Consider the following 25,765-nt stretch of genomic DNA (forward strand, 5'->3'; position numbering starts at 1 on the left):
TTCCATGAAGATGAGCCTTGCATTGAATCACATATTTGATTGTGCTCCTTTTTTATATTTTTTCTTCCTTTCTGTTGCGATGTCGACATCGTCACTTGAGTTAGTGATCTTGAGCAAGGAATCTGTAGTCCGCACTGGTGAGAGATCTTTCCCAATAAAAAAAAATAAAGAAAGGACAACCAAAAATAATGCTGATTTTTGATGATTTTCTGATGAAAAGTCAAGAAGTTTAAGGCCTTTAAATAGATTTCATTGGAAGAAATTTGTGATTGATTTTAACTTAGACTTCCGAGTGATTTTGAGTCCTCCGATCGAAAGAGAACTCCCGAAGGAGTTCTCTGCGTATTTTCCTACTTTCCCACTTTCCAACACGTGCAAAGCACGTGCTGGTCATAGGAACCCTCTGCGTGTGCTGGCCATAGGAACCCTCTCCTTTTTTTCTTTTTTTTTTTCAATGCTTTAAAGGTTGTGCAGGCATTACACTTCATATACTTTCCAATTCTACACAAAGGTTCAGGTCTAAAAGACACCTTTCATTGTACGTCATCAGGTTCTTTTTTTCAAAATTTCAAAATATGTAGAGGACTGTTAGAAACTTTTTAAATAATTAGTAATTTTAATATTATTTATCTAAAGGTTTCTTAGTTTGTTTTAGAACCTTTAAATTTTGGATTTAAAGTGATATATGTGCATGTGTATGGCAATTTATATTGCAATATTTTATTTGATTTGTTGCCCTTTAATTTTTTTGTTTCACATTTATTTTGAATCCGTTTGACTTGACATCTATGCGAATTTGTATTACCTTCAAGTCTTTTGGTCACATGTTTGCAAAGTTCTTTGACTTAGATTTTCTCGCATACTTGACATGATTCACCAATTACGCACCTAAAATGGCAATCATAACTGTGCTTAGACCGTTGAGGTTAGATTGGCTCAATCAACTAGTTATTTCTTCCATGATAGGCTATCATTCCTTCATGGATCGGCCTAAAATAATTACTGGGTATCTCTAAGATTGAATGAATATTTTGAGTTGTCTCTCTTCTCTATCTCTCTACTACTGAGTTCATGCATGATTGTTACTATACTATTAGGATTCGACTACCCCCTATTGCATACATGCATTGTTCATAGGAGAACCATTCTATCTTGAGAGGAGGGAATTTTTTTCTCTAAAGAAAGCATCTTCAGATGTGCCTCGATCAATAAGCCTTTTCTCTTAATTTTGTTTTATTATATTCTTACTAGCCTTTCTCCTTTTGTCTATCATTTCATAAAGTTGGGTGATGGTTGGTGGTGGATGGTGTTGAGTGGTGATCCTCAGTAGCGATGGGTGATGGTGGTGGTGGAGATTATTTGCAGTGATGAGGGTAGTAATGGAACTCAAAGAAGATTGTGGGTGTTGATGGAAATCGTTGGTGATGGTGGGAGATCAGAGGATATGATGCACCGTAGTGAAGATCGATCACAATGTTAGTGGATTGCAGTAGGGTAAGTGATAGATGGTGATGGGGATGGCATCTCCCACTCCCTCTCTTTTCAACCCACATTCTGAAATGACATGATAGGGGCATTTCGGTCCAAAAAAGTACAACGCCTCGATCTACAAAGCCCCAAAAAAAAAAAAAAAAAAAAGAGAGAGAGAGATTATACTTGCAAAAAGTGAAATGGAGTGGCCGTTTTTGCAAATATGGTGCACAATTTTTACCATATAAAATAGAAAAGTTGAGTTTCTTTATAAATCAATACTAAATACGCAACATAAAGCTCAAATTTTATTCAGAGTCTACGACAAGATTGATGCTTTGATGGTGAGGTTTCTGGGTAAAATGGGGTCTTTACCATCCCATAGCACACCAAGTTTTTAAGAGCATTATTTGAGAGGATGACGACGAAGAAGCCTAAAACCTCTCTGACTGCTTAATTAAAATTTTCAGTAACATATTTGTTGTGATACGCCGTCAGCAGAACTTGTCGGTTGGGATACAATGTCAGCATAGGCTATAACCAGAGACTTGACAGAGTTTCAGAGCTTACGTCAGGCTGTGAGGGTAACGTACATGATAAGGACTTGGAAGTGTTAAAATCGAGAGCCAGGGATTTCCCACGTTATTATTATTTGAGAACAAAAAGGAAAGAGCTTTCTTTCCCCGCAGGCTCAGAACTTGGAATGAAAGCCTCCTTCAATCCTCTCTTAACTTTAAATGTCAATACGAGAACTTTGAGACCATGAACTTAAGAACTTTGCAAAACCACGACCCCCCTTAGGTCCCTATTCTTTCAGATGTCTCAGAAGAGACGATCGATCCATCCAAATCTAAGGGCAAACAACCAACCTTAAAAGAAAAACAGCAATTAAAAACTATTCAGCAGCTCCTATCAGCTAAACACACAAAAAGTTGATGCCGACAAACATTTGTTTCAAACAAAGGCCGTTAGCTGACCAGAGTTTCATTCAAAGAGTTACAAAAAACGATCAGAATTTAAGTTCAATAGGGTGCAGCTTAAGGTATCAATAAACAAATTCATTTAAACATGACTGTAAAAAATAACGGCAATATAAATACCCTCCAAATTCAACTTGCCTTTGTCGATGATCCACCACACTTATTTAAGTTATAATAAGATGCACAACATCGATCCCTACCAAAAATTTCGAAAAACAAAACAACATCCAGCTTCACTCCTTTAGTCGGGGCATGCGCCTAGGCTCAAGTGCATCAGCCACGTGACCTTGATGAAGACCAGGAAGATGATGATGATGGCAATCTAGAGCCGCCACTCCCATATGAGGGTCGACGATCATCACTCCGCCATCTATCACTGAGCTGGGGTGGTCGATCATCCTGCCTGCCCCATCGGTCAGGCTCTGCAGGGGCTGTTTGTGGGCCCTCAGTCCTCTCACGTCGGAATCTTGGCACATACTTCCCAGCACTTGATGCGGCGGCGGCGGCGGCGGCGGCGGCGGCAGGAGGTTCAGAAATGCGTGACCCAGGAACGGGTTCAGTTGGTCGAGATGGTGGCTCGGCAGTCTTTCCCAACAGGGCTTCTCTTCTCAACCTTTCTTTCTCTTCCAATTCCCTCTCCCTCTGCCTCTGCCTTTCTGCAATTGCATCAAGCTTCGCTTTCCGCTCTGCCTCTTCCTTCTTCTGCCTCTCCTCTTCTGCAAGATTAAAGAATTAAGAGAATTCAGAACCAATCTAACAAATATCCAAATAAAAAAGTTTCCTTCCCTATTTAGGCTTGGACCCAACAAGATCGTTGACAAATTCTAGAACATTATTACCAGAGTGGTATTTTTTGGGTACAATCTTATCAAATGTTCTTAAATGATGTCCAGGAGCCTGATATGGGTATTCATTTTTTTCAGCTACAGTAAGCATAGGACTGGTGTAGATGGAGCAACAAAGAATACCTTCACGTTTCCGAGCTTCCTCCTCTTCTCGCAGCTTTGTCAGCCTCTCTTCCTCAGACTTAATATAGAAAAGCAGTTTACGTTTAATCTCCCTTTCACGTTTGCTCATTGCTACAAGCTGGTTGATACGATCCTCTCTCTCTTTCTTTAATCGGTTATATTCTGCTTCACGGTGACTAACTATTCTATCCTGAAAGATGGCCTGCAAACAAAGAGAGCAAAGCATTTGAGAAACAGTAGAAAGAAAAGAAAAAAAAAATTATAACATCACATTGATGTAGCAGTTCGTAAATAATGATCCCTTGGACAAACAAGAGAGTTACTTTGCTATTACATTCAGATATTTGCCATTACATTCTTCATGACGAGCAAGATTTGCTAGATGATAAATGAAGGAAAAATTTTGATCTTTGTCCTAAAGCACAATTGGAGGAAATTAGGTCTTTCTTGTCTAATGTCTAACATTTCTTCAAATTCTTCTAATAATACAAAACCTTGATACTACTGCTACTCATCTCATTGATGTAGCAGTTAGTAAATAATCATCCCTTGGACAAACAAGAAAGTTAATTTGCTATTACGTTAAGATATTTGCTATTACATTCTTCATGACGAGCAAGATTTGCTTGACGATGAATGAAGGAAAAAATTTGATCTTTGTCCTAAAGCACAATTGAAGGAAATTAGGCCTTTCTTGTCTAATGTCTAACATTTCTTCAAATTCTTCTAATAATACAAAACATTGATACTACTGCTACTTATCAGGTTCCAACTGATATCTCCTACTGGGAACCCGCTATGTGATGCACAATATTAGTGGGCATCAAACATAAAATCCCCAGTTATGTGATAATTAAGGTACGGATATTAGTTGCTCAATCACTATAAGCAACATATTAAATATATATTGATAAAAAAATCCAGCAGACAGGATAAATCAACTCTGGCTATCAAAATAGGCTACCAGCAAAGAAACAGGAGGTCTACATTATATTAATCTAGAAACAGGATATAAAAAGTAACATGATGATAAATTGTTGTAATATTTTTTCCAACTGGTATGCCTCAAAGTATAGTGTTAGAACCATAACCATCAAGCTTGGGTCCCAAGAGGTCAGTATGGTGAATCCTCATTCACCAAGCATTCCTAGTAGGGCTACTTCTAAACTTATTTCAAGCTACTATGTTGTGGCACATCCCATCAAACAAGGGTGCCCTAGTATTCACATATTTATTTTTGTTATCATAGTTCAACAAATTTTTTATAAATGGTTGTCAACTTATACAAACAACCGCTGCTTAGGACGACAAGCTTTGGAGGTGATGACTCATGGCAATCCTGCAAATGCCAAAAACTAAACGAACATTTTGAGCAATTTCTTGGTCATGCAGTTAAACGTAATCACAATGTTAAGTCATTGATCAACCAGCATGCTCCATTCCACGGAGGGAACAGAGAAGGAATGATGCTTAATTAGACCATCAGACTGTAGAACACCGTGTTGGTTGTCTATCCTGACTAAAGATCTCAATGACACAGGGAATATCAAAAGCTCCAGGAGAATGCCCCACACGTATTATGCGTATCATGCATCTCAAGGATGAGATGGTCCAGCCAGCTCTTGTGGTGGAACAATCAAATACCCAACAAACATCAGGCTTGTTTCTTATTATGGATTGGCTTTAGACATCGATCTTTGTCATTAAAATTTATAGCAAGACTTGAAAAGGGCACGGTATTGAATTGGTCTGTAGGATCAACCAGAAGCATATCAGAGTATCTAAACAACTCTTCAATTACAAAATTATGTTCCATGGAACCGATATTAGACCAATTTGTGGATTTTTGAAGTACTAATACTTCATGTTCAAAGATAAAGCCGATTATGGGAATTTCTGCTTAACAAAACAATCCCAAGAATCATGAATCATGAAGATTTCATGCTAGGATAAGCAAACCTTGTTGTCTAACATCCTCGAGAGTCTGTTCTTCTCTTGGAGATCACCCGCATGGTGCTGCCTGCTCAGCTCTATCTCTTTCTGCAAAAAGTAGCAATATACTTTCATAAATAACAAGAAAACTCTGAATATACCCTATAACATAGACCACAAGGGAAGTTATCGCAAAGCAAACCAGTTGTTCATGTTCATGAAGAATTTTCTCCTCCACCAAGCGTTGTTGGTATGCCTGCTCAATTAGTGGGGCCTCCTCTTCTCTCTTTGCCCGTTCCATGTAATCCATTGTTTTTGCTAGTTTCTGCAGTTTCTTCTCCATCTCCTGGCGCCCTTTCACTTGTTCATGCACAGCAAACTCAAGCAGGTCTTTCTTTGTAATCTTATCCTGCAGGATCATATGATCGTCTCAAAACTTTCAGAGAAAAACCAATAATTTTTTTCAGTGCCACACACATGTGCAAACGTGCAGGGGCGCGCGCGCCCGCGCGCACACAGAGAATGGAAAAGGGCTAGTGAACAATAAAAAAATATGCATAAGCTATAGTAGACAAACGAACACAAGAATGTCTTGTGGGGCAGAAAAATGACAAGATAAATATATCTAACAGATTTAGTTCGAGTTCTAGAAGATTTGAAGTCTGAATGGCCGCTAAGTAAAGATCAAAAGAAAGAAGTTCTCATTTTAACTACCAATTGATCAACAATGGCGGGGAAAAAAAAAAAAATATATATATATATATATATATTAAAAAAAAAGAAGAAGAGTAAAAATTACAGTAGAAGGACCTTTCAAACAGCAAACAAAAAGATTAATCTGGTGATGTCACAAACATCAGCCAGGCCACCTCTTGCCTCCTATAGCATGCAAAGTTTTGCATTATCTAAAAATGGCTTCATCGTTATGACTTACTAGAGTTTCCAATGAATCAGATCAACAAAGAATTATTAGAATTAATAAGGATAGCCAACAAGTTGCGGGACTCCAGGTATTGTATATTTTTCTGAAGTACAAAAAAAACATGGTAAAGTATATACCCCTTCAAGCAAAGGTTTCTTTCCCTTCCTTTTAGGAAGTTTTCCCGTTTCCTTAAGTAAGACCTGAACTTCTTGAGATTCTCTTTCCTCTATTTCACGGCGAATCCTCTGTTCCTCCCTTCGGGAGTACTCAGTAGCAAGCCGCTGCTGTTCTGCTTGTTCAGTTTGCTTCTGAAGTTGTAATCTCCTATATTCTTCCTCCCGTTCCTTCAAAAACAAATACCATCCATAGCAACATATTGGTTATTTGGACATCGTAAGAATAGATATTTATTTCTAAAGAGAGAAATCAACTGATATAGACCATTTCCAGCATATGACGTTCATGCTCTTCCTTGCGTTTCTCAATTATCGATTTCCGGGCAAGAAGCCTCTTGTGTTCCTTATCCACTATATCCGCTAAACCATGTAGGTTTTCACCTAGTTTGGATTGCTTTTTCATTGGTGGATAAATCAGGCTCCTTGCTCTATTAAGAGAATCAGCAAGAGTGGTCAGGTGATCACAAAGCCTGTCAGATTCAATATCCTGGAGGCATGGAAAAGTAGGCCATAAGTTCATCAAATCAATTCATATGAATAACAGTGAATGCACTTAAGTTTATGAACATACATATGCTCAAGTTGATTCCAAGCATGATAAGAACTTTCTTGTCGATGGAGAATATAGATGCACAAATATGATGTAAACATTATGTAAGCATAATGCAACATGCTTATGTTTAATGCAAACTGCAAAACATTTCCCAGTTCAAGGGAAGTTTAGAAAATTCTAATTGAAATATTATCAAGGATCATATAATACAGATTGCACCTCAAAAAGTTCATATGAACAGGGAAAAGGCAAAGAACAAGACATAAAACATCAGTCACAGGCTCATAGCAAATGCTTGTCATGGTGAGAAACAGAAGAAGTAAGAGAGGAGCAAAAAGAGAATAGTTGCACAAAAGTAGTACCTAGAAAATGTAAAACATGCTTGAATCAACAGTAAGGCCATATGTGATAAGATGCATAATAAAGCACATGCAGAAAACACTAATTCCCCTGCCCTAGATTGTTGTTTCCAATGACAACACAATCAAGATCCATAAAGCACAAAAGAATCACTGAAAGATGAAAAATACATTTATTTATCTGGTATTGTAACATGCAAATGTACATCCATAAGTGTCTATGTAAAAGCTACAGAAAACAGAAACATCATAACTTCTCATCACCGCCTCTAAGTTCTGCCTACTAAATCAATTATATGCAAGAAACTGGAAAGCAATCATACAGCAAATACTATACCATAGAAAACTAAGTTTAAAGGAAGTAATGTCCTATAAGCATCGACCTCCTTAAGACTACTGGGTTTGTGCAAAAGATATACGTAAGATGTCAAGCAATCATGCTCATAGGCATAAAAATAAATAGGTAAAGATTTATGACTGCTGATAAATAAGTTGCCTACACCTAAAGCAACATGAATAATACTTAACTCGGACAGCAAATTGGACAGATCATGCAAAAGTCTTGCAACTCAAAACAAAATAAAATCAAATCATATTCATGCTGTTAAGAAAATCAAAATAGTTGACAAAATAGTGGACTGGACACAATTAGAACAGATTAGAATTGAATGGAGAAATTTAGAACCAATTGATATACATGGTGCTTTTTTGCAGACAAAATGTGTATGCATGATGAAGGAACCATAACAAGAATATACGAGGAGAAAAAACATGAGACCAGTGCATATGCCTGAATACAGGAGGCATGCACGCACGCGCACACACAGAGAGAGCATACTCATATAAAACAATGTGGTGTCAATTGAAGATGTGAGGTAGCATGCCATGACAAGATACTACCACATGAATGCAAGCAAAACAAAATCTTTCAGTAAGAACCAAAATCATATGAGCATGCATAAGAATATCATATATATCCATATCCAGAACCCAATTGCATTATGAGAAAAAGCCATTGCCACACATAAAACTTAGGCTGCATCCAGCTATCCACTAATGTGCATAACAGAGCAATGATAAGTACCGCATGAGGAGAATTTGAAAAATAACGTGCACATACCACATTCCCAAATAGAACAGCATCCTTCAGGTGATCAACTTTCATAGCAACAAAATTATATTTAACAGCATCAACTGAAATCTTCTCCACAACTGAGAAGTCAAAAAAGGGTATCATCTTTGATAGCATCTCAATTTTCATGGATTGATATACCTGAGAAACCTGAAGAAAACAAAGGCAGATACATATAAATACATATATAGATTCTAACAATAATAATTATAGAAAAGGCACTAATAGAAGCAGAAAAACAAACAAAACCTGCTGCAGTGCTCTCAATGTGGTAAGCTTTTCGAGAGCAGGGATATATTGTGCTAGCTGCACTTCTGGAACAGAAGAGACTGACGAGAGCTTGCCCCCAAGTTTGGAAATTTTAGTAAGCAAAGGCTGAACTTTTGACGCAAGGTCCAAAGGAAGGAACTCGTTTTCTAAGAGATTGTAGAGATCCTTCACTTCTTGGGAGACGCATGTCATTACACCTTTAGTGACCTGCAGCAAAATATGTTTACTAGGCTAACAATAACATATACAATGCCTGCCAAATAAAGTACATCTTACACGAGTTACCAAAAACCATATTTGGTTATAAAGTACATGCTAATCAAACTAATGAGACAGTTGAGTTTAATCTCGTACTTAATTTGCTTAAAAACCAATACAGTCGGCTTTGATGGACCTCTACTTTAGCAATGCTCTCTGTACCTCAATGCTTCGGGGGCAAAAGACCCCACAGCCAAGAAGACCATGCATAGTTTGCAGGCATTGAGGCATTTTTATTGAAAAGCAATGAGCAAAAAGCAAATTCTGAGATTATTTCCTAGCAAGTTATAAAATTACTTCCCCTGAGTTAAAGAGTTATACGATGGACAATGACTGCTGGAGGAGAGAGCTAAGGTAACACCATTTAGAACAATATTTATCCCACCCACTTTGAGCACAAAGAAAACTATGACCAAACAAAAGAGTAAAGCATCAAAGTAATGGCATCATGATCCAACTCATCAATTCCAACATCCAACCTCCGAAATTACAAGCAAGTAATCCAGGTTAATGAATCTAAGAGTGTTGATGAAGACATCAACCACTTACCCTGCAAAAGAACAGAAATGGCTAAAAAGGTATGAAGCTTGTAGCATTTGACAAACGACATAGTTCTTCCATGAACAACAGTAATCTGCATGTCATCAATATCATTGCTCAAAAATTCAGCCACTACAGCAGCCATTATAGTGGTTTGTACATGACACCACTACACTAAGTATCACAGTGGTGCTATATGGCACTTCAGCATGAAGAATCAGGCAAAACCCATTATAACAGCTGCAAAGCTATGAGTTCAAAGCAGGCAATTTCTTCCATCGCAAGCTGAACTGGTTTCTAATTGGACCAATCCAGCAACGGACCAGTCCAACAGGTTGTTTAAAGAACAGACCACTCTAGTTATTTCATGCCCTACCCGAATGGAGCACAGGATAAAAGAGGAGAAAGAGAAGTGAGGAAAAAAGCAGCTCTCTCCATGCTACTCCCTCTTAGATGCTCCCCTATCGATGCTTTGCAGTCGGCACTACCACCATGGACACCAAAAAAAGCTCGACCTAAAGATGCTAGAGTTGTTTCATCTTCATAGTCAAAGAAATGAAAGAATGAAAATATAAACACTGATAAGAACTGATTGAGTCATCAATTTGTCATTGGACCCTTTTGTCCGGACTTTAGAGGAGTCTGTTATCTATTGATGATGATCTTTTGTTTGGTAAAATAATTGTGGACATTTTTCTTCCATGGTTGATATCATGTAATTGTGGATATCTTTATTTTATTGTTAATGTTATGTGATTGTGGACATTTTCACCTTATGAGCAAGAAATGCAATACTGTACACACCACCCTGTTCGTTGAATATCATATTGTACAGACCACATCCAAGACGGTTCATGATCCCACCACGGGATTTTGCCTAAATCAGTTTGATTGTAAGGACCCTATACTGGTTCAGGGCCTCGATAATTGAGGGCAAAAGGGATCCAACACCCTTTTCTCCCTATGTTTCAAGGTAAGAGAGGAGAAAGAGAGGATAAAGAATGGGAGAGAGCCGAAAGGTGTGAGATGTTCCTCCATTCAAGGGGGGGACAAAATACTAGGTCTCGAGTCAAGACCCAAGGCCCAACTATGAACGTGACACAGACATGTATGAGGGGCATTAACACTTGGAATTGTACAGATGCATCCATGTTGCATTTCCAATTTTTAATAAAAATATTTTACATTTCTAATGTTATATTTAGTTTAACATGTATTATATAGTCACACCATTCTTTAGGCATGTAACATAAAAAAAAAAAGTATATTACATTAAATATCAAAAAATGAACTCACAAAACCCTACTTTCCACTCAAAATCAAACAAAGAAAGCTTAAAACCTTGAAAACAAAACAAAAAAAAAAAGTTGTACCAATACAATTCGGTATGGTACGGTGCGACACCAATACTATCGGTATCCTGTCCGATACCAAGAACATGAACCTTCATGTTTGGCGGATGACATTTGTCATTAGATTATGAATCTTCGCATTATATGGACACAATGATACTATGATGTTTAAGTGGATGATATTTTATAGCTGTCCTTAATGTTTTTCATTATGCTTTGCATGAAATTGATGTCAAATATTGATACCAAGTAGAAGTATTGATACACTTGCCAACTTGCTTAGGGTACATAATGCTCGCTATTTGCAATCCACCATTCGCTATGAAATCCCCTAACCACTCTTCGAAGCCGAGGTGGTGTTTGCTCACCAAATGCTAGAGAGAGCCTTTTGCTTGGCTGTAGAGTACAACCGCTTAGATGATGCCAGCCCGTTCTTTGACGTCTCCGATTCCTGGGGCTCCCATGCTGCTCCTGCAGCAATCCGGAAGGTTATCTTCATTTTTTCGGAGCCCCTTCGGAGTTTGTTAAGGTTAATTTCGACGGTAGCATAAAGGACGGCAGAGATAGTGTTGATTTTGTCATCTAGGGACCGGATGCCAGATTGCTGGCGGCAAGGGGTTCACATCTCTTTGAGCCTTCCATCTCGAGAGGAGCTTCGTGCCGTTCGGGATGATATGATGCAGTTGGAGGCCCATCCGCTCCATGGCATTTGGACTTGCCTTCGTGACTTCGTTGTGGTGTTTGCTCAGCATGTTTTCTAAGAGGCGAACAACGCCGCTTATTGGATCGTCTTTTATGTGGCTAAGCACACTAATGACTAGACTTGGCATCAGGATCAAACATGCCCGCAAACTTTGCAGGATACTTTGTTTTCTGATCTTATGAGGTGTACTCATACTAAATTGGTGTGAGTGTCCGCTTATACCAAAAAAAAAAAAAAAAAAAACACTAACCACCATGTGCTCACCATCCACTTTTAATACATTGGCCATAATTTCAATACTCTCTTTGGTAACAAACTAAATTTCCAATTTTGTTACCATTATATTCATTTAAATTTATTTTTCCTAGTTCAAGATCAATTTTGTAGTTCTCCTAGTGGGAGTTCATTGATAAAAATTTAATATATTTATCCAATTGAATTGTGATTTTGAGATTCTTTTAGAGAAGACTAACCAAAAACATGTTGGTTTCATCATCCAAAATTTTTTCATTTCTTAAAATTTTTAGCAAAATTTCCTTATATCTTTGATAGAAAAGACAATTCCATACCACTATTTTATATTGAATAAATATTGAGGGTCATCTTCACCCTTTTGTGGTAAGTAAAGGCTTTAAACATCTGAAAAATGATGTAGTAAAAGATTTGTCTCCACAGATCTGAGCCATACTTGCAGTGCTCCTAACACAATAATTAAATTTGAACTCATTATCCTTATATTACCACTAAAATATTGCTTCATTTTTTATTTCAGCGAATTATTATACTTCATCCATCAAAACTTACCCTGAATGTCTTGTTCTTGTGGGGCGGGTGGGGTTTGTTTTGAGGGTTGATACAAGGCCTCGAGGCAATTGCCGCCCTAATGTGCTGCCTTCCTCCATATCTCTATTCTAATATCTAACAAGGGTGTTACCTCAAATAAAGCACTACGTTATCTAGTTATTGTTGCATTTGGGAAATTGCAGTCATAACATCCATAAAAATTGTTTAAAAAAGGCCAAAGGACCAGACACTAGGCCCATCCTCAACTGTCACTTACTGAAGAAGGAATATTTTATGGTTGTTCAAGAATACTTGAGCCTTTTACTTTCTTCTTAGTTGTTCTTCAAATTTCTACTCATTGCTAAACAATAAATCCCCTCTAGCATTCCATTTAATTTCCTCACCAATCAAAGAGTCATAATTTCAAAAACAAACACTAGTACTCAGATCAGGCTTCTGAATCCCTATATACTATTGGTTGGTCCTTACCAGAAACCATGAACATGTCTATTTCAAAGAAAAGAAGATTTCAAATATATATCGCGGCTGCAGAATCATCTTAGTACCATATCAAGCCCAAGTACATAATGCATGGAAGGTCATCTATATAAAGATTCAGGTCCCAATGGAGCATCCCGCAGGACACCGAGACGGTACCATCCCATGTGTCGGGATATGACCATCCCGTTAGCATCTCAGCGTCCCAATCAAGATGCCTTAGGACATCCTCTATCCCAAGTGTTGGGACAAGGTGGGACAACGGCGCATAACGTTTCATGAAAAAATCGGAACAGCCCCATGCCACAGGATTTAAAACCTTGCATCTATATACCAGGTAACAAAAATATAGAAGCCGAAAAGCTATGTTGCTAAATCTTTAAACAAGGTAAATGAATCCTATACATGTTAGTGCCACAAGAAACAACATGAAGTTTTGAAAAAGGGCTTGAAGAACCAAAGACATTCACAGTGCGCATCAAGTACTGGCCAAATTAGATGCTTGAATTACAAAGCACAGATTTGAACAACCAAAGACATTCCATGAATGCATCAATTACTAGCCAAATTAGGTGATTGATTTATAAAGCACAGGTACTCATCTGAGTGAATTCAAATCTTGAATGCATACAAGTTCATCACACAATCAAACACCATCTGGTTGTTATATATTTCTTAAAGCGAGCTGCACTATTAAAGCAATTCTCATCCATCTCTTACTAAATTTGTGCAATGTATGCCAAGAACAAAATACATACAAGAAAAATATACTATATAAACTTGACCAAAGCAAATCAATATGATAAAGGTCTTTCGAACCGCTCCGAGCTGCCCATTTGGGGTGTACTGAACTGAACTGAACTGGTGCAAAACCAGGACAGTTCGACCTTTCAAAAAAGGATAGTGGCCGAAACAGGCCAAACCGACCGGTTCCACCTGGTTTCGAGCAGTACTAGTCCAGTTCTCCTGGTAGAACTGTGTTCCCACAATAAATAGCCTCCCCCTTCAATCTCAATCTCAATCTCAATCCCAACACCCAACCCTCTCTCCCCTTTGATCCCTCCACATCACCCTCTTCCAAAATACCTCATCTTCCAATGCCAACCGATGACATCGCTCCAATGCCCCTCTCTGACCCCCTCTGATCTCTCCATCTCGCCCTCCTTGTAAGTCCCTCGTCTTACAAGGACGATGATGGACAATGACACCCTGGTGACTCTCTAGTCCCTCCGATCTCCACCTGGCCCTCCTCTTGAGTCTCTCCTTATCTTCTAGCAATGGCATGGACGATGATGCACCAGTTGCTCGCTGCAGTCACTTCCTCACCGTCATAGCAACCGCCAAGACCCACTACCCCGAAAGAACCTCTGTGCTTCCCTCCCTCCTGCCTTATCTCAGTCTCTCTCTAGATTTAGCTCTGAAATGGGTGAAACAGAATTAGAATTCTTACTGTGAGTTGGTACGACATGGTACCATATTGTACCAACCTAATATCTGACTAATACAAGTTATGGAACTGTATGACATGTCATGCGACATAGGGGATCAACAACCTCATATATGGCATCCCCTATTGATATATTAATCCTAATAATGTGTGTGGGAATCTAAATGTTACACTTGGTGATCTTGAAAGCTCTGGCACATGTTGTGCTCCAGCAAGTATTATGAAATTTTCTAGCACAACATTTGGCATATGCTGTTAGATATAACTGATGCTTGAATGCCCTCTTAATAGTACAAACAGCATTCTAAACGGTTTATTTATGTTGATGCCCACAACCTACCATTTTCCTATATAAAGGTTCAATTAGCTTGCATAAATATGGATCAGAAGGAAATGGATAGCAATTCATATGAAACTTAGTCCAGTTCATTGATAATGTGAGTCTTCTACTAACAAAATGAATGAATGTTTATATATCAATTATTTCATAGAAGAAAAAACAAAGCAGTAAATGCTTGCATTTTTAAAGGAATTTCCAGAGATGACTACCAATTATTTCTGTGAAAAGAAGTTTAGCATGAAAAGAATTTCAGATAAGGCTATAAAACACAGAAATTATTGTACAGGTGCATAATCCATCATCGATTTTGCCCCGCAATATCATTTATTTATCTGTGTTTGTCACACATCACCGGCACAGACAGCACAACATGCACTCAAGTGATATTCATACGCAATACATCAAAATTAGCCTTTGTATAAGTATTAGATAAGAACAAAGCAACCATCATACAGTTAAAATGCAAAATCAAAAAGATCAGTTGCTCCTCCTCAAATTAAAGGTTTACTATGATACTATCAAGCTAACTTATAAACACAAAAAAAAACATAACAAAAAAAAAAGCATTACTATTACATGATGTCTCAAGTCATACCAATTCCATGAGGAGTGATGAGCGTGAAAGCTGCAAAATTATAAAAAAAAAAAAAAAGAAAAGAAAAAAAAAAGTTAGGATTTACAAATTACAGTATTTGCAAAACCTGGGAGTAAAATCATAATTAGTTCAAAAAGCATACCATTTCTCTACTCTCTCGTTTAGGATCAAGAGTGAAGTTGATAAGGCTTGCCATCTGCAGATTGCGCTCCTTTTCATTTTCAAGCTCCAAATGCGACACACCATACTTATGGTCATATGGGGCCACTGAAAGTGCAGCTAATAGAACGGATGATGCTATCAATTGCAAATCCTTTTGTGATAAGTTCTTATTGTAGCTCTTTTGCAGAGTGAAAAGTCTAAGCCATGCATATGCATGGTAAAGATGACTTTCTGAAACCCAGAATATCTCCGTTAATTTGGCATAATATATGACCATCAAGGATGGCTTCGGACTTTTCTTTACCATGCTCATTAAACCATGTATATCTTCTACTGAACGGAAGGCTTCCTGTAACAAGACATCACGGAAGACCATTATGAGAAACCAAAATGACTGAATACAGGAGCAGACAAGGATGCAAGTTGCTACATCACAAACCTGCCACAGTTCAAGATCAGTTGCTATCTTAAGCTGCTCTACTCTTGTATCTAAGTAAAGCTGCAAGCTTTCAGGAGCACTGAGATCCGGCCTATCTCTCTGATCCCGGTATTTGTTTAGATTAGCAAGATGGTTCCTTATAATCTCGCACAACCTACGAAATTCAGTGGTCCTCTTATACTGTTTACAAAATTGGAAGGCCCGGTGTGCTGTCATCTACATAAAAGAAGTGAAGAAATAAACAGACATAAGATAGCCGGTAGAAGTGTTGCTAAACAAATATTATTAATAACTCTTAGATCATGCATGTCATCTTAAAGTTTGATGTTCTACCGCTTGTAGATAAAAGTACATCAATAAAAAGCTTGTCTGAAATCATCTATTGGCAATTCACCATAAAAGAACAATCATGCCAAGATTCTACAAGCAAATTATTTCCAGATTCCATAGAGGTACAGTTTAAGATACACAAATAATCATATTATCATAGCATCTGAACAAAAGTTTATAGTCAGTACTGTTCATTATTTATGCATTCATTTTCAATTGTTTGTTATGATAGAATGTATAAATAAAACAACACCAGAAGGTATAGCAACATCAGGAATTTCATGCTCCACTTTATATCAGCTAGATTCCAAGATTTGGTCTGGATGCATCATTATTGCTCCAGTTTTGCCGCAAAGGAACATACACACACAATCCAACTTGTGCATGGGTCTGGACAAATTGAATTATCATACATTAGTATTACTGTATTAGGATTCAGGACACGTATCATACAATGAATTGAGATGGTAAAATCTACAAATCATTCATCCATACAATTTCTCATGCAATCGGGCAATGCCATTCCACTAAAATGAAAATGCGAGGCAAAGCCCATAAACTTGGTGTTTTAAAAGGAATTTTTGCAGATCAATGAATTTGCTTATCAAATTAAGCCCCCATGCAACATGCACATGGTGGTCATTGTTCATGCTGCTCAGAGCAAATAACATATTTAGGCATTAGCTATACATGTTGTGCTAGAATAAAGGAGCAGCACGTACATGAGTAGACCACACAGCAAACAAGACCGAAAACATCATGATTGTGCTCTCATATGATCCATGAACTGGGCCATTAGCATAGTTTAACAAAGACAAGCTTTGGTATGTCGACAAGGCTTTATGGCACAACATAGCATGCAAGATGCATCTTGAACAAGCCCCACATTAAACACTGAAGTGCCCAAAGTTTTGCTTGGCAACAGCAAGGTATTGCTGCCCTTTTAATATGGAAAGCCCCAAAAGGTTAAGCATTAGTAGCAGAGTGCTGCATAAGTATACATCATTTATCCAGTTGCACACCAAAGCTCACATGACAAAGAAGCAAAGAAGAAAGAATAAATGAAAAGGAAGATGAAAAGGAGTTTTAAAAGGCGGCTGTAGTATGCAAGAGGTCAAGCCAAGCATACATGTGGTTAGCTTTTTTTTTTTACTATTTAAAAATAATAAAATAGATTAAACACAATCAAAACAATCATAATGACAGTAATTTTTTTGGATAAATAATAGCAATCCTTATAATAATAATAGGCAGCTAACCAACAGTGCTTACTGCTTACTATTTAGTACTTAAAACTAAGAGCAATAATTATGGAGTAATTAACTTATTAACATTATTATTACCCACACCCACCAAGCAAAACCCTCCTCCAGCCTACCCATCAGCTTGAACCCACTTTACTTATATGGGCCATAAAGGATCACAGGAAATGCTAACCAGCTTGTATATACAATTACAAAATGTCAGCGGGGCATGTATGCAACCATGCAATGCTTCAAGAACTGCCTTTTGGGTCCATATGTGCTATGACCGCATATAAACAAGATGGTGCAGGCAAGGGACTGCATTTGCATATGCTGCTGCACGCATTGCATTTTAATACATTGAATAGAGTATATTGGGGGGAGGGGGGGGGATGGAAGATAGCAGAGAGAAGAAGAAATAACTAGTTCAAGCCATATCTAATTGATTCCTATATCTAAAAATTGTAAAACCACACAAAATCCACAATCATGATACTGTAACAACTCAACTCAACAGTCTTAACATTTTCTGTGACAGGAATAAGACTTTGAACCTTTACCTCACAACAATTCCTACAAAATCATGAATTGTTTCTGGAACAAGTTTTGCCATACCGATCAATAACATGCCATCCTAATATTGAATCGGTACACAGTCTCATACCGTACTGATACTTGGTATGTCTCACCATCTCCTACCATACCGCATACCAAAACTGTAATAGGATAGTACCAATACGGCGTCCATTACCGAGACAGAGAACCTTGCTTGGACAATATAAATTCAAGAGTTTCTATGAAATAAAATATAAAAGACAACATGTTCATATCTTAACTATTTCTCAAAAAAACCTAGAAATCAAAATTAAATTTAATACAAAAAACCCCATTGTTTCATGCTTCCACTTGTTAATATTTCAAATTACTATTCTTTGAAACCATACGATCTTTACGAATGTGTTGCTTGAATTAGGAATATGAAACGAACTTGCATTGACTCCCAAGTTGATACAGTCCATTGTTAACAAACAACATGTGAGTTGGAGGACAGAAGTAATGCATGAAGGTGAAATCATCATGACTTTAGTGCTCCCTTAACCCAATTGACAGCAAAAATAGGATTCCAATACTAAAACCTAACAACGTGTTTAAAAAATGCGGAATAATTAAATACCTTATGTTGAGAATTTTCTAGAAAAAAATTCCAAAAATTCATCCTCTGATTTTTAAATATTTCTTAATATTCATTAAAAATAAAAAAATTAAATCTCAAAATTCTGTAGCTTACATCATAGAAACAACAATAAACCAAAACAATGAAGAATGACTTAAGATAATCATGATGAGAATGCCCTAGTTAAAATTCCAGTCTGGAAGATAAAGAACAAAAAGACTTGCTTTATAATGACAAGCACAAGATCTAGATCATTAATAATGGAAAGATAGCATTGTGGACTCTTTACTCATCCAAAATTCCACAATATAATGCTCATTCTGAGTTACCATATAATGTACCATGTTCATTACTTGATTATCAATTGGTTCAAAGAAATAGTTGCACATTTTATCAAGACACACAGGCATACAAAAATCTGTAAGCATACTGACAGATACATTGAGGATTAGAAAATCTGCTTGGAAACCCAATCTTTGTCTAATCTAGATAACCAAATGCTTCATCTGAACAAATGAACATGTCAGGTATTAAACTAATCCAATGAAAAACCACTCCCTAAATCATATTTGCCCAATCATATTAAGGATTGGGAACATAAAGTGAACAAATTTAATACTCTGTAAATAAATCACAATACAAAAATATTGCCTCTAATGTATTTTCATCCATCAAATTATATAACATGAAAGCATCTATCAAGATATCTCCATTGAACACATTAAAAGTGCCCCAAAAAAAAACCATTTAATCATACTTAGCATCTTTATCAAATAAAATATAATAAAAATGGAATAACCATAATAAAAGTGTGCATCCATTTTAAGATTTTATGAAAAATTAGCATTCAGGTTAATTAAAATACAAACATCAGAAATATAACAAAAAACCATCTTTTGCAAGATCACTTTAACAATTTTTGTGCCATTTGGTGCAACAAGAAGAGTTTGATTGACAGCGTATTCAAGAACAATTTCATGTCAAACTTTGAAGTAAGAGTATTCAAGAACAATTTGATGTCTAACTTTGAAGCACTATCATTGAGCATTTATTGGTTTTTTTTAATGGGACAATGAAGAACAAGCTTCATTTGGACAGCTCCACAAATGGGCAGTCACATGCATAAACTTGTTATTTGACCAAATTATGTGATCTAAAAGCATTTGAAAAAAAATTCTTTTGAATTGAAAGTGAAGTACTAAAAATTTTTAAAAATTTGCATGTTCAAAGATTTTAACCATCCACAGTAGTGTCAACATTGCATTGAGTCAACACATTTTCGTTATTATACCGTTATGGGTCAGAATAAAAGGCTTTCAATCATCTTGAACTAAAAATATTAATCTTTTAATGTCTGTTCAGGATGATTGATTATGCACAGGTATCAAATCATGCCAGCACACATGAAGTCTACTCCACAACACTTCCAACAGTTGTCAACAAAACATGTAACGTTTGACAAAATATAACAAGCCAATGCCTTGATATGCTACCAGGAATTTACCAATAAACAGTCCAACTTCCCAGGCAGGTTTCCTTAGTTACGTGATAAAATACTAACTATTTTTTTAGATTTCCTTATTCCATACATTTTTCAAGTTTCTCTTGTATCTGTTGTAAACTACCATTGCATGACTGGACAAAGAAAACCTATTGAAGATAACTTCCTATAACAACAAGGTTAAGTGGCAAAACAAGCAAAATAAAAGATAGGACCAGAATAAATCCCATATAACTCCTACCAATTACTTTGACATAGCTAATGCTAGGTTCGGCATACCGGTACAGTTTGTCGTGCAGTATCAACAACGAACCAAGACTCGGTACTGAAGGGGGTTATTGAGTCTTGATATGTGAACCGAACCCTGTACTAGATGCACCAACACTATATCAACATGGTACCAGCACAAGGTCCAGTATTGAGATTGCGAACCTTGCTTAAGAGCTAAGATACTTCCTATCATATATCAACTTCAATACAAAAAAGTTAGGAAAAGAGAAGGAAAGGGCCCTAAAGGAGTTCTAGAGATTGGCCATGATATATGAGCAGTTGGTGTACCACAAAGCACCTAGTTGGTATGCAGGTGTCTTCGCAGGCGCTTGCACACAAGAGGAGAAGGGGAAAGAAGTGGCAGAGACAAAAAAGAGGATAAGGCAGAGAAGGGTGAGCAGGAAAAGAGACAGATGAGGTGGAGAAGGATGGGGAGGAGGAAAGGGAAAAATGAGCAGGGATGCGCAGGAGGGAGTAGGAGAGGAGCTGGAGCAGTACAAAATGTTTATTGCATCCAGGGCTTATATGCAGGCCACCTAGGTCCTCCTCCACGGCAGCCCGGGTGCACCATGACACCTTCAAACAATGGAAGGACATCATCACTACTATCTTTAGATATTCACAATATTAGAACAACTCCAATTCCAAATTAACATGGAAATGGAAGCCAAACCCAGCACATCTCAGAGACATCTTTGCAACTTTGCATAAAGGATGGTACATGAGAATACTTTTCATCTAAGTTCCAACACAATTTGCAAGTATCATTAATATTTCAACCACCCTAACATTAAATTTTCACGTGTAAGAATTTGAAGCTTAACAAGGAAAAAAATATTGGGATCTCCAACAAGCATCAACGTCCCAAGTAACTTTGTCATGCACAAATATTAATTTATCATAATGAATAAAGTTACAGTCTTCATATATAATAAAAAGTTCACTTCTCATTCCCAACATATCATTTACCAGGAAGATAAAGGGCAATCCTAACAAGGACAGAATCTTTCTTCAAGCTCTCCTTTTTTCTTTTTTAGAGGTTCCTTTCAACAGGGTATCAAACATCACCCCCAACAACATAAAGAAAAGGAAAAGGGGGAAAAAAGAAAGAAAAGAAAAGAAAAAGAAAGGCCACATAAACAACAAAACAATCACAGAGCAAGTTGAAAAATATGATACAGATAAGAATTCAAAATGTAATAAATTGAAATTTCTATTAGTTAGTGCAAGATCATATTATGTTTTAAAACTGACGAGGAACTTAATGACACATACTTCAGCAGCCACTGAAAATCAGAATGTAAGATCTTGATAAGAAAAATAGTCAAATGCATGACCAAAATGTTTTAGATTTATGCAGAGTCCAAATAGGCAGTAATGATATGGAGAAGACATTTTGAAATGAGCAAGTTCAATCGCATGCGGGTGGGTGGAAGAAGAGAAAAATGGTCAAATGCATGCAAACATATCTTAAATTTATGCAAAGGCCAAATAAATTGGCAGTCAGATATGGAGGATAGGTTTTCAAAAGAGTAAGCACAACACGCATGGTAGTGCAATATGCATAGCAATGAGCATACACGTGCACACATGCAGACAAAAAGAGCAATGAAATCTATAAGGGAAAAAAGTAGAACCATAGGAAGTTTGATTTCGAAACACTTCTAACAGGATATTGGACAGAATGTAGACATAAGAACCTTTGCCTTCTACCAAATGTCACAAAAAAAATAAAGACTGAAATGAAAAGGTGCAAATAATGCAATTTTTTCTATACAACTTAATTTCATGTCTAACTATTAAAGAAGGCTGACTTACCGCATATAAAGCTTCCAACTTAGAATTGTTCCGCAGAATCTCAAGAACTGTTCTATAAGTTTCCCACAAAAATTTGAACCATGGAGTCACAAGCTCCCGGTCAGATCTGTCCTTTCCTTTCTCCCCACTGACATAACTCAGCATCAAGTCCTCAGGCCTCTTATCTGCTTCCAGATCCTCCACATCCAGAGCATCTTCCAGGGCTTGTGCTTGGCTCCTAGCTTGCTCAGCCCTCTCAGTGGATAACTGCATGAAATGTTTTATCACCTCCTCCAAAGAGCTGACATTTACTTGCTGGCATATAATACGGTACTGGATAAGCCCATCCTTTGCAAATCTGCCTCTTCTCATGTCCACACAGAGTTCTACATATTTAAACATGATTCTTTCCAGGGTCTTCTGCCATGCCCTGTACCTTTTCGAAGTGATGAGGTCATGGAGAGCTTGTAAAGCTGCTTGCTTTTGGCCAACATTTATTAATTCTGGTTTCATGCATAAGAGAAAGTGAGTAATTTTCAAGAAAACAACATGAGAATGAATATTCCATGTCATAGAGCAATTATTGCAAATACAACACCTGAGTATAAAGACTCAACTAAAAAAAATCAACCAGACCACAAAAGACTAACAATACAAAACGGAGAGAATGAATTTATATTAACATAGTTACATAACTACAATGCCTCCAAATGAAGGAAAAAAGGAACAAACTTCCAATCATGGAAAACCACTGTTCTTGTAAACTTCATGATTGAACTAACCTCTCTACCATAAAACTCTTAGCAATACCATTTACAGATGCTAAAAGAATAAGCTGAAGAAACTGGCAAGTGTTAGACTGAAACAGATGAACCACATCAGCAGGAAAGAGAGGTCAATCAAAAATCACCTACCCTCAGCACGCTTCAAAGCATTCTCTGGCTTAGCGAAGGTAGCCATGATTGGTAAAAAGTTTTACTAATGCTTGCTTCCAAAAAGCAAGAACAAATGGAGCCTGCATCACAACATACAATGGCACATTAATTCTTGCCCAAAAAAAAAAAAGAACCACTGGACACACTAAACAATACCAAAGTTTTCAAGAAAATCTGCTTGATATCAAATCAAAGAATACACCAAAGCATGCAAATTTAAAGAACATTACATGTTTACAAGCACCGATTCTAAATGCTAAGAAATCTTCAACATGAGGCAACAGAAAGCACTAGATTACATATGGGAGACCACTAGTCAAATACGCAACCAGGAAAGATTACCTTTATCTCCAAAAATTAACTATAAACAACTCACATAATGTACACTTGCAAGAAAAAGCAATACATAATCAATGTCTTCTGGATTATTATGCAGTATTAAATCTTTGATGTTCAAGGTAAAACAATATATATCTAGTCTCAGTTAATCACACACTGTACAAGGGAGGAGGCAAAAAATGTCAATGGGATGTAAACAAGACAATGAAATATTGAGATCAATGAAATTCTTTTAATCCAAAAGGCATCTCAAATGGGTATATGATGTTAAGCTAAAAGCGTCAAATGACAACATAATCTATCCCCTGCTAGCAAGAAGTCGGGTCAGGATCCAAAATTTAGACTTAAGAAGCTTTTGGAATAGGTTCTGGACCTAGCATGCATCATCCAATTTGTTATTCGGTCCCAACCTGGCTGTTGTCAGATCCATACTTGATAACCAAGTAGCTTGCTCAAAAGTGTTCAGCATATATGATTTGTGCAAACGTACTCCCAAATAAGCATACATGAGATGTGATGTAATGTGTGCTTGTGTATAAAACAACATATTGGATTTTTAATTTTATATCTAACAAATGTCATTTGGCTTACTCATAATCCATGAATAGTCCTTGTTTCGTTATAAGAACATCCAAAATTGCCTCACAATCCTATGATAAAGTTGATGGCATGTCCTCACAAAATTCCCTAGGAAAATTTCCATCCCATCAAGAGTACCGAGTCAGACTTAGCTAGCCAATTCGCAAGAGCATTTTCTTCTATATAGGTTCATTTAACTCTTCTATTTTGAGAAGATCCTCAATGAAAATCTCCTACGTACTCTCTCTTTTAGCTCCCTTTATTCCATGTAACAATAATTGACTAACTTCCACTCTGGAACAACTCTCCTAAACGCGATAGAATCACACAGCAGGAATGCTTCACACATTTCATCAGATAACAATGTTCCCACAATAATTATATGTACTTTCCATAGGGGAGGGGTGACAACCAGGATGTCATTTATAGGGGAGTTTTGGCTTGAGACTGGTCGGATTCAAGAAGGACCAAAAACCCCTCAACCCAAACTCAATTGTTTATAATCCGGTCATGGAAAAAAAAAATATTCAGCCAAGTCCAACACATTTATTTTTTATGGAGCCATACCACTCCCGAACCACAACTAACGCTTCACTTGTCAATTATATTTCGAACATACATACATACATACATACATATATATATATATATATATATAGTCGGGGTGGGGTGTTGTCCTCTTACAACATAACAGTATATGATAGACCAGATGGAAACAATAAGAGCAGAAATGTAAGCAAAAATGACTCCAAAACTACGGAACAAATATAAGCCCTGAACTTATTAGCTGAACAAAGAAAGCACCTCTTTTATGCCAATCTTAACGCATAGAAATCCAAGAAACAGCAAACATCTGCATAAATTCTAAATCACAAGGTATCCGTTCAATTAAAGATGAAAAAACACAGGAAACCAAGAAAAAAATCACATCCACGCGGGGACTAAAATAAATCACCTAACAAAAAAAAAAAACTTCAGCAAATTAAAAAAAATGGAGCATCAAAAAAAAAAAAAAAAAAATCCTGCCGTTAGACCCAATAAAATATCATCAAGACCCGGCATCTCAGGAAAAAAAAAAAGTAAAAAAGAAAATCGTTAATTTCAACCTCAGAGAAGCTATTCCCAACTCTAAAATATGATAAAGAGCAAAAGAGAGAGGAGAATTTTAACGTTGAGGCGGAGACTAATCACCTTGCTGCAGGCGTGGAGGAGATCTCGTCAGTACCAGGGTTTTAAGAGTGTGAGTGGAGAGATGAGTTGAGACGCCGATATCTGGCGTCTTCTTCTATTCCTCTTCGAAGTCTCGAGTCCCGATCCCGCGGCCGGAGCTTGGGATTAGGGTTTGCCCGGGCGGCCGAGAGAGAGGCGGTAACGGCGAAGGGAAATAAATACCGGAGAGGGCAACCAAGCTAGACTTAGGGATGGCAACGGGTAGGGTACCCACAAAGTTTGCCCTACCCATATCCTAACCCGCTTAAAATCTAACCATCCGAACCCATCTCAAATCCAATTACAAAATTAATCAAAAATCTCGAACCCATCCCATTTAAAATTAGTATATACCGGCTGGGTGCCTGAACCTATCCGAGAGAATGAAGTGAAAAAAAAAAAAAAAAAAAAAAATGATGAATCTATTTGGAAAAAGGTCTTATCTTCCCTCCTCCTCCTCTTCTTCTTCTTCTTCTTCTTCTTTTCTTTATTTTTTATAATTTTTTTC

The 25,765-nt window shown here is 37.2% G+C and overlaps 1 protein-coding gene across 1 annotated transcript; it reads right to left on the minus strand.

The window, feature by feature from the left end:
* Nucleotides 1–2,485: 2,485 nt before the first annotated feature.
* On the minus strand, nucleotides 2,486–25,444 carry LOC105052629 (eukaryotic translation initiation factor 3 subunit A). The gene is made up of 14 exons (XM_010933502.3): nucleotides 25,240–25,444; nucleotides 23,110–23,210; nucleotides 22,217–22,698; nucleotides 15,880–16,095; nucleotides 15,421–15,789; nucleotides 15,279–15,308; nucleotides 8,742–8,969; nucleotides 8,481–8,642; nucleotides 6,714–6,935; nucleotides 6,410–6,616; nucleotides 5,553–5,759; nucleotides 5,378–5,458; nucleotides 3,419–3,620; nucleotides 2,486–3,166 (listed from the first exon to the last, which is right to left on the minus strand). Exons 2-14 carry the CDS (start codon nucleotides 23,153–23,155, stop codon nucleotides 2,724–2,726), a joined length of 2,895 nt encoding a protein of 964 aa, XP_010931804.1. The 5' UTR covers nucleotides 23,156–23,210; nucleotides 25,240–25,444; the 3' UTR covers nucleotides 2,486–2,723.
* Between the last annotated feature and the right edge of the window lie 321 nt (nucleotides 25,445–25,765).

The sequence above is a fragment of the Elaeis guineensis genome, chromosome 10, assembly GCF_000442705.2.
Source record: "Elaeis guineensis isolate ETL-2024a chromosome 10, EG11, whole genome shotgun sequence".
Classification (NCBI taxonomy): Eukaryota; Viridiplantae; Streptophyta; class Magnoliopsida; order Arecales; family Arecaceae; genus Elaeis; species Elaeis guineensis.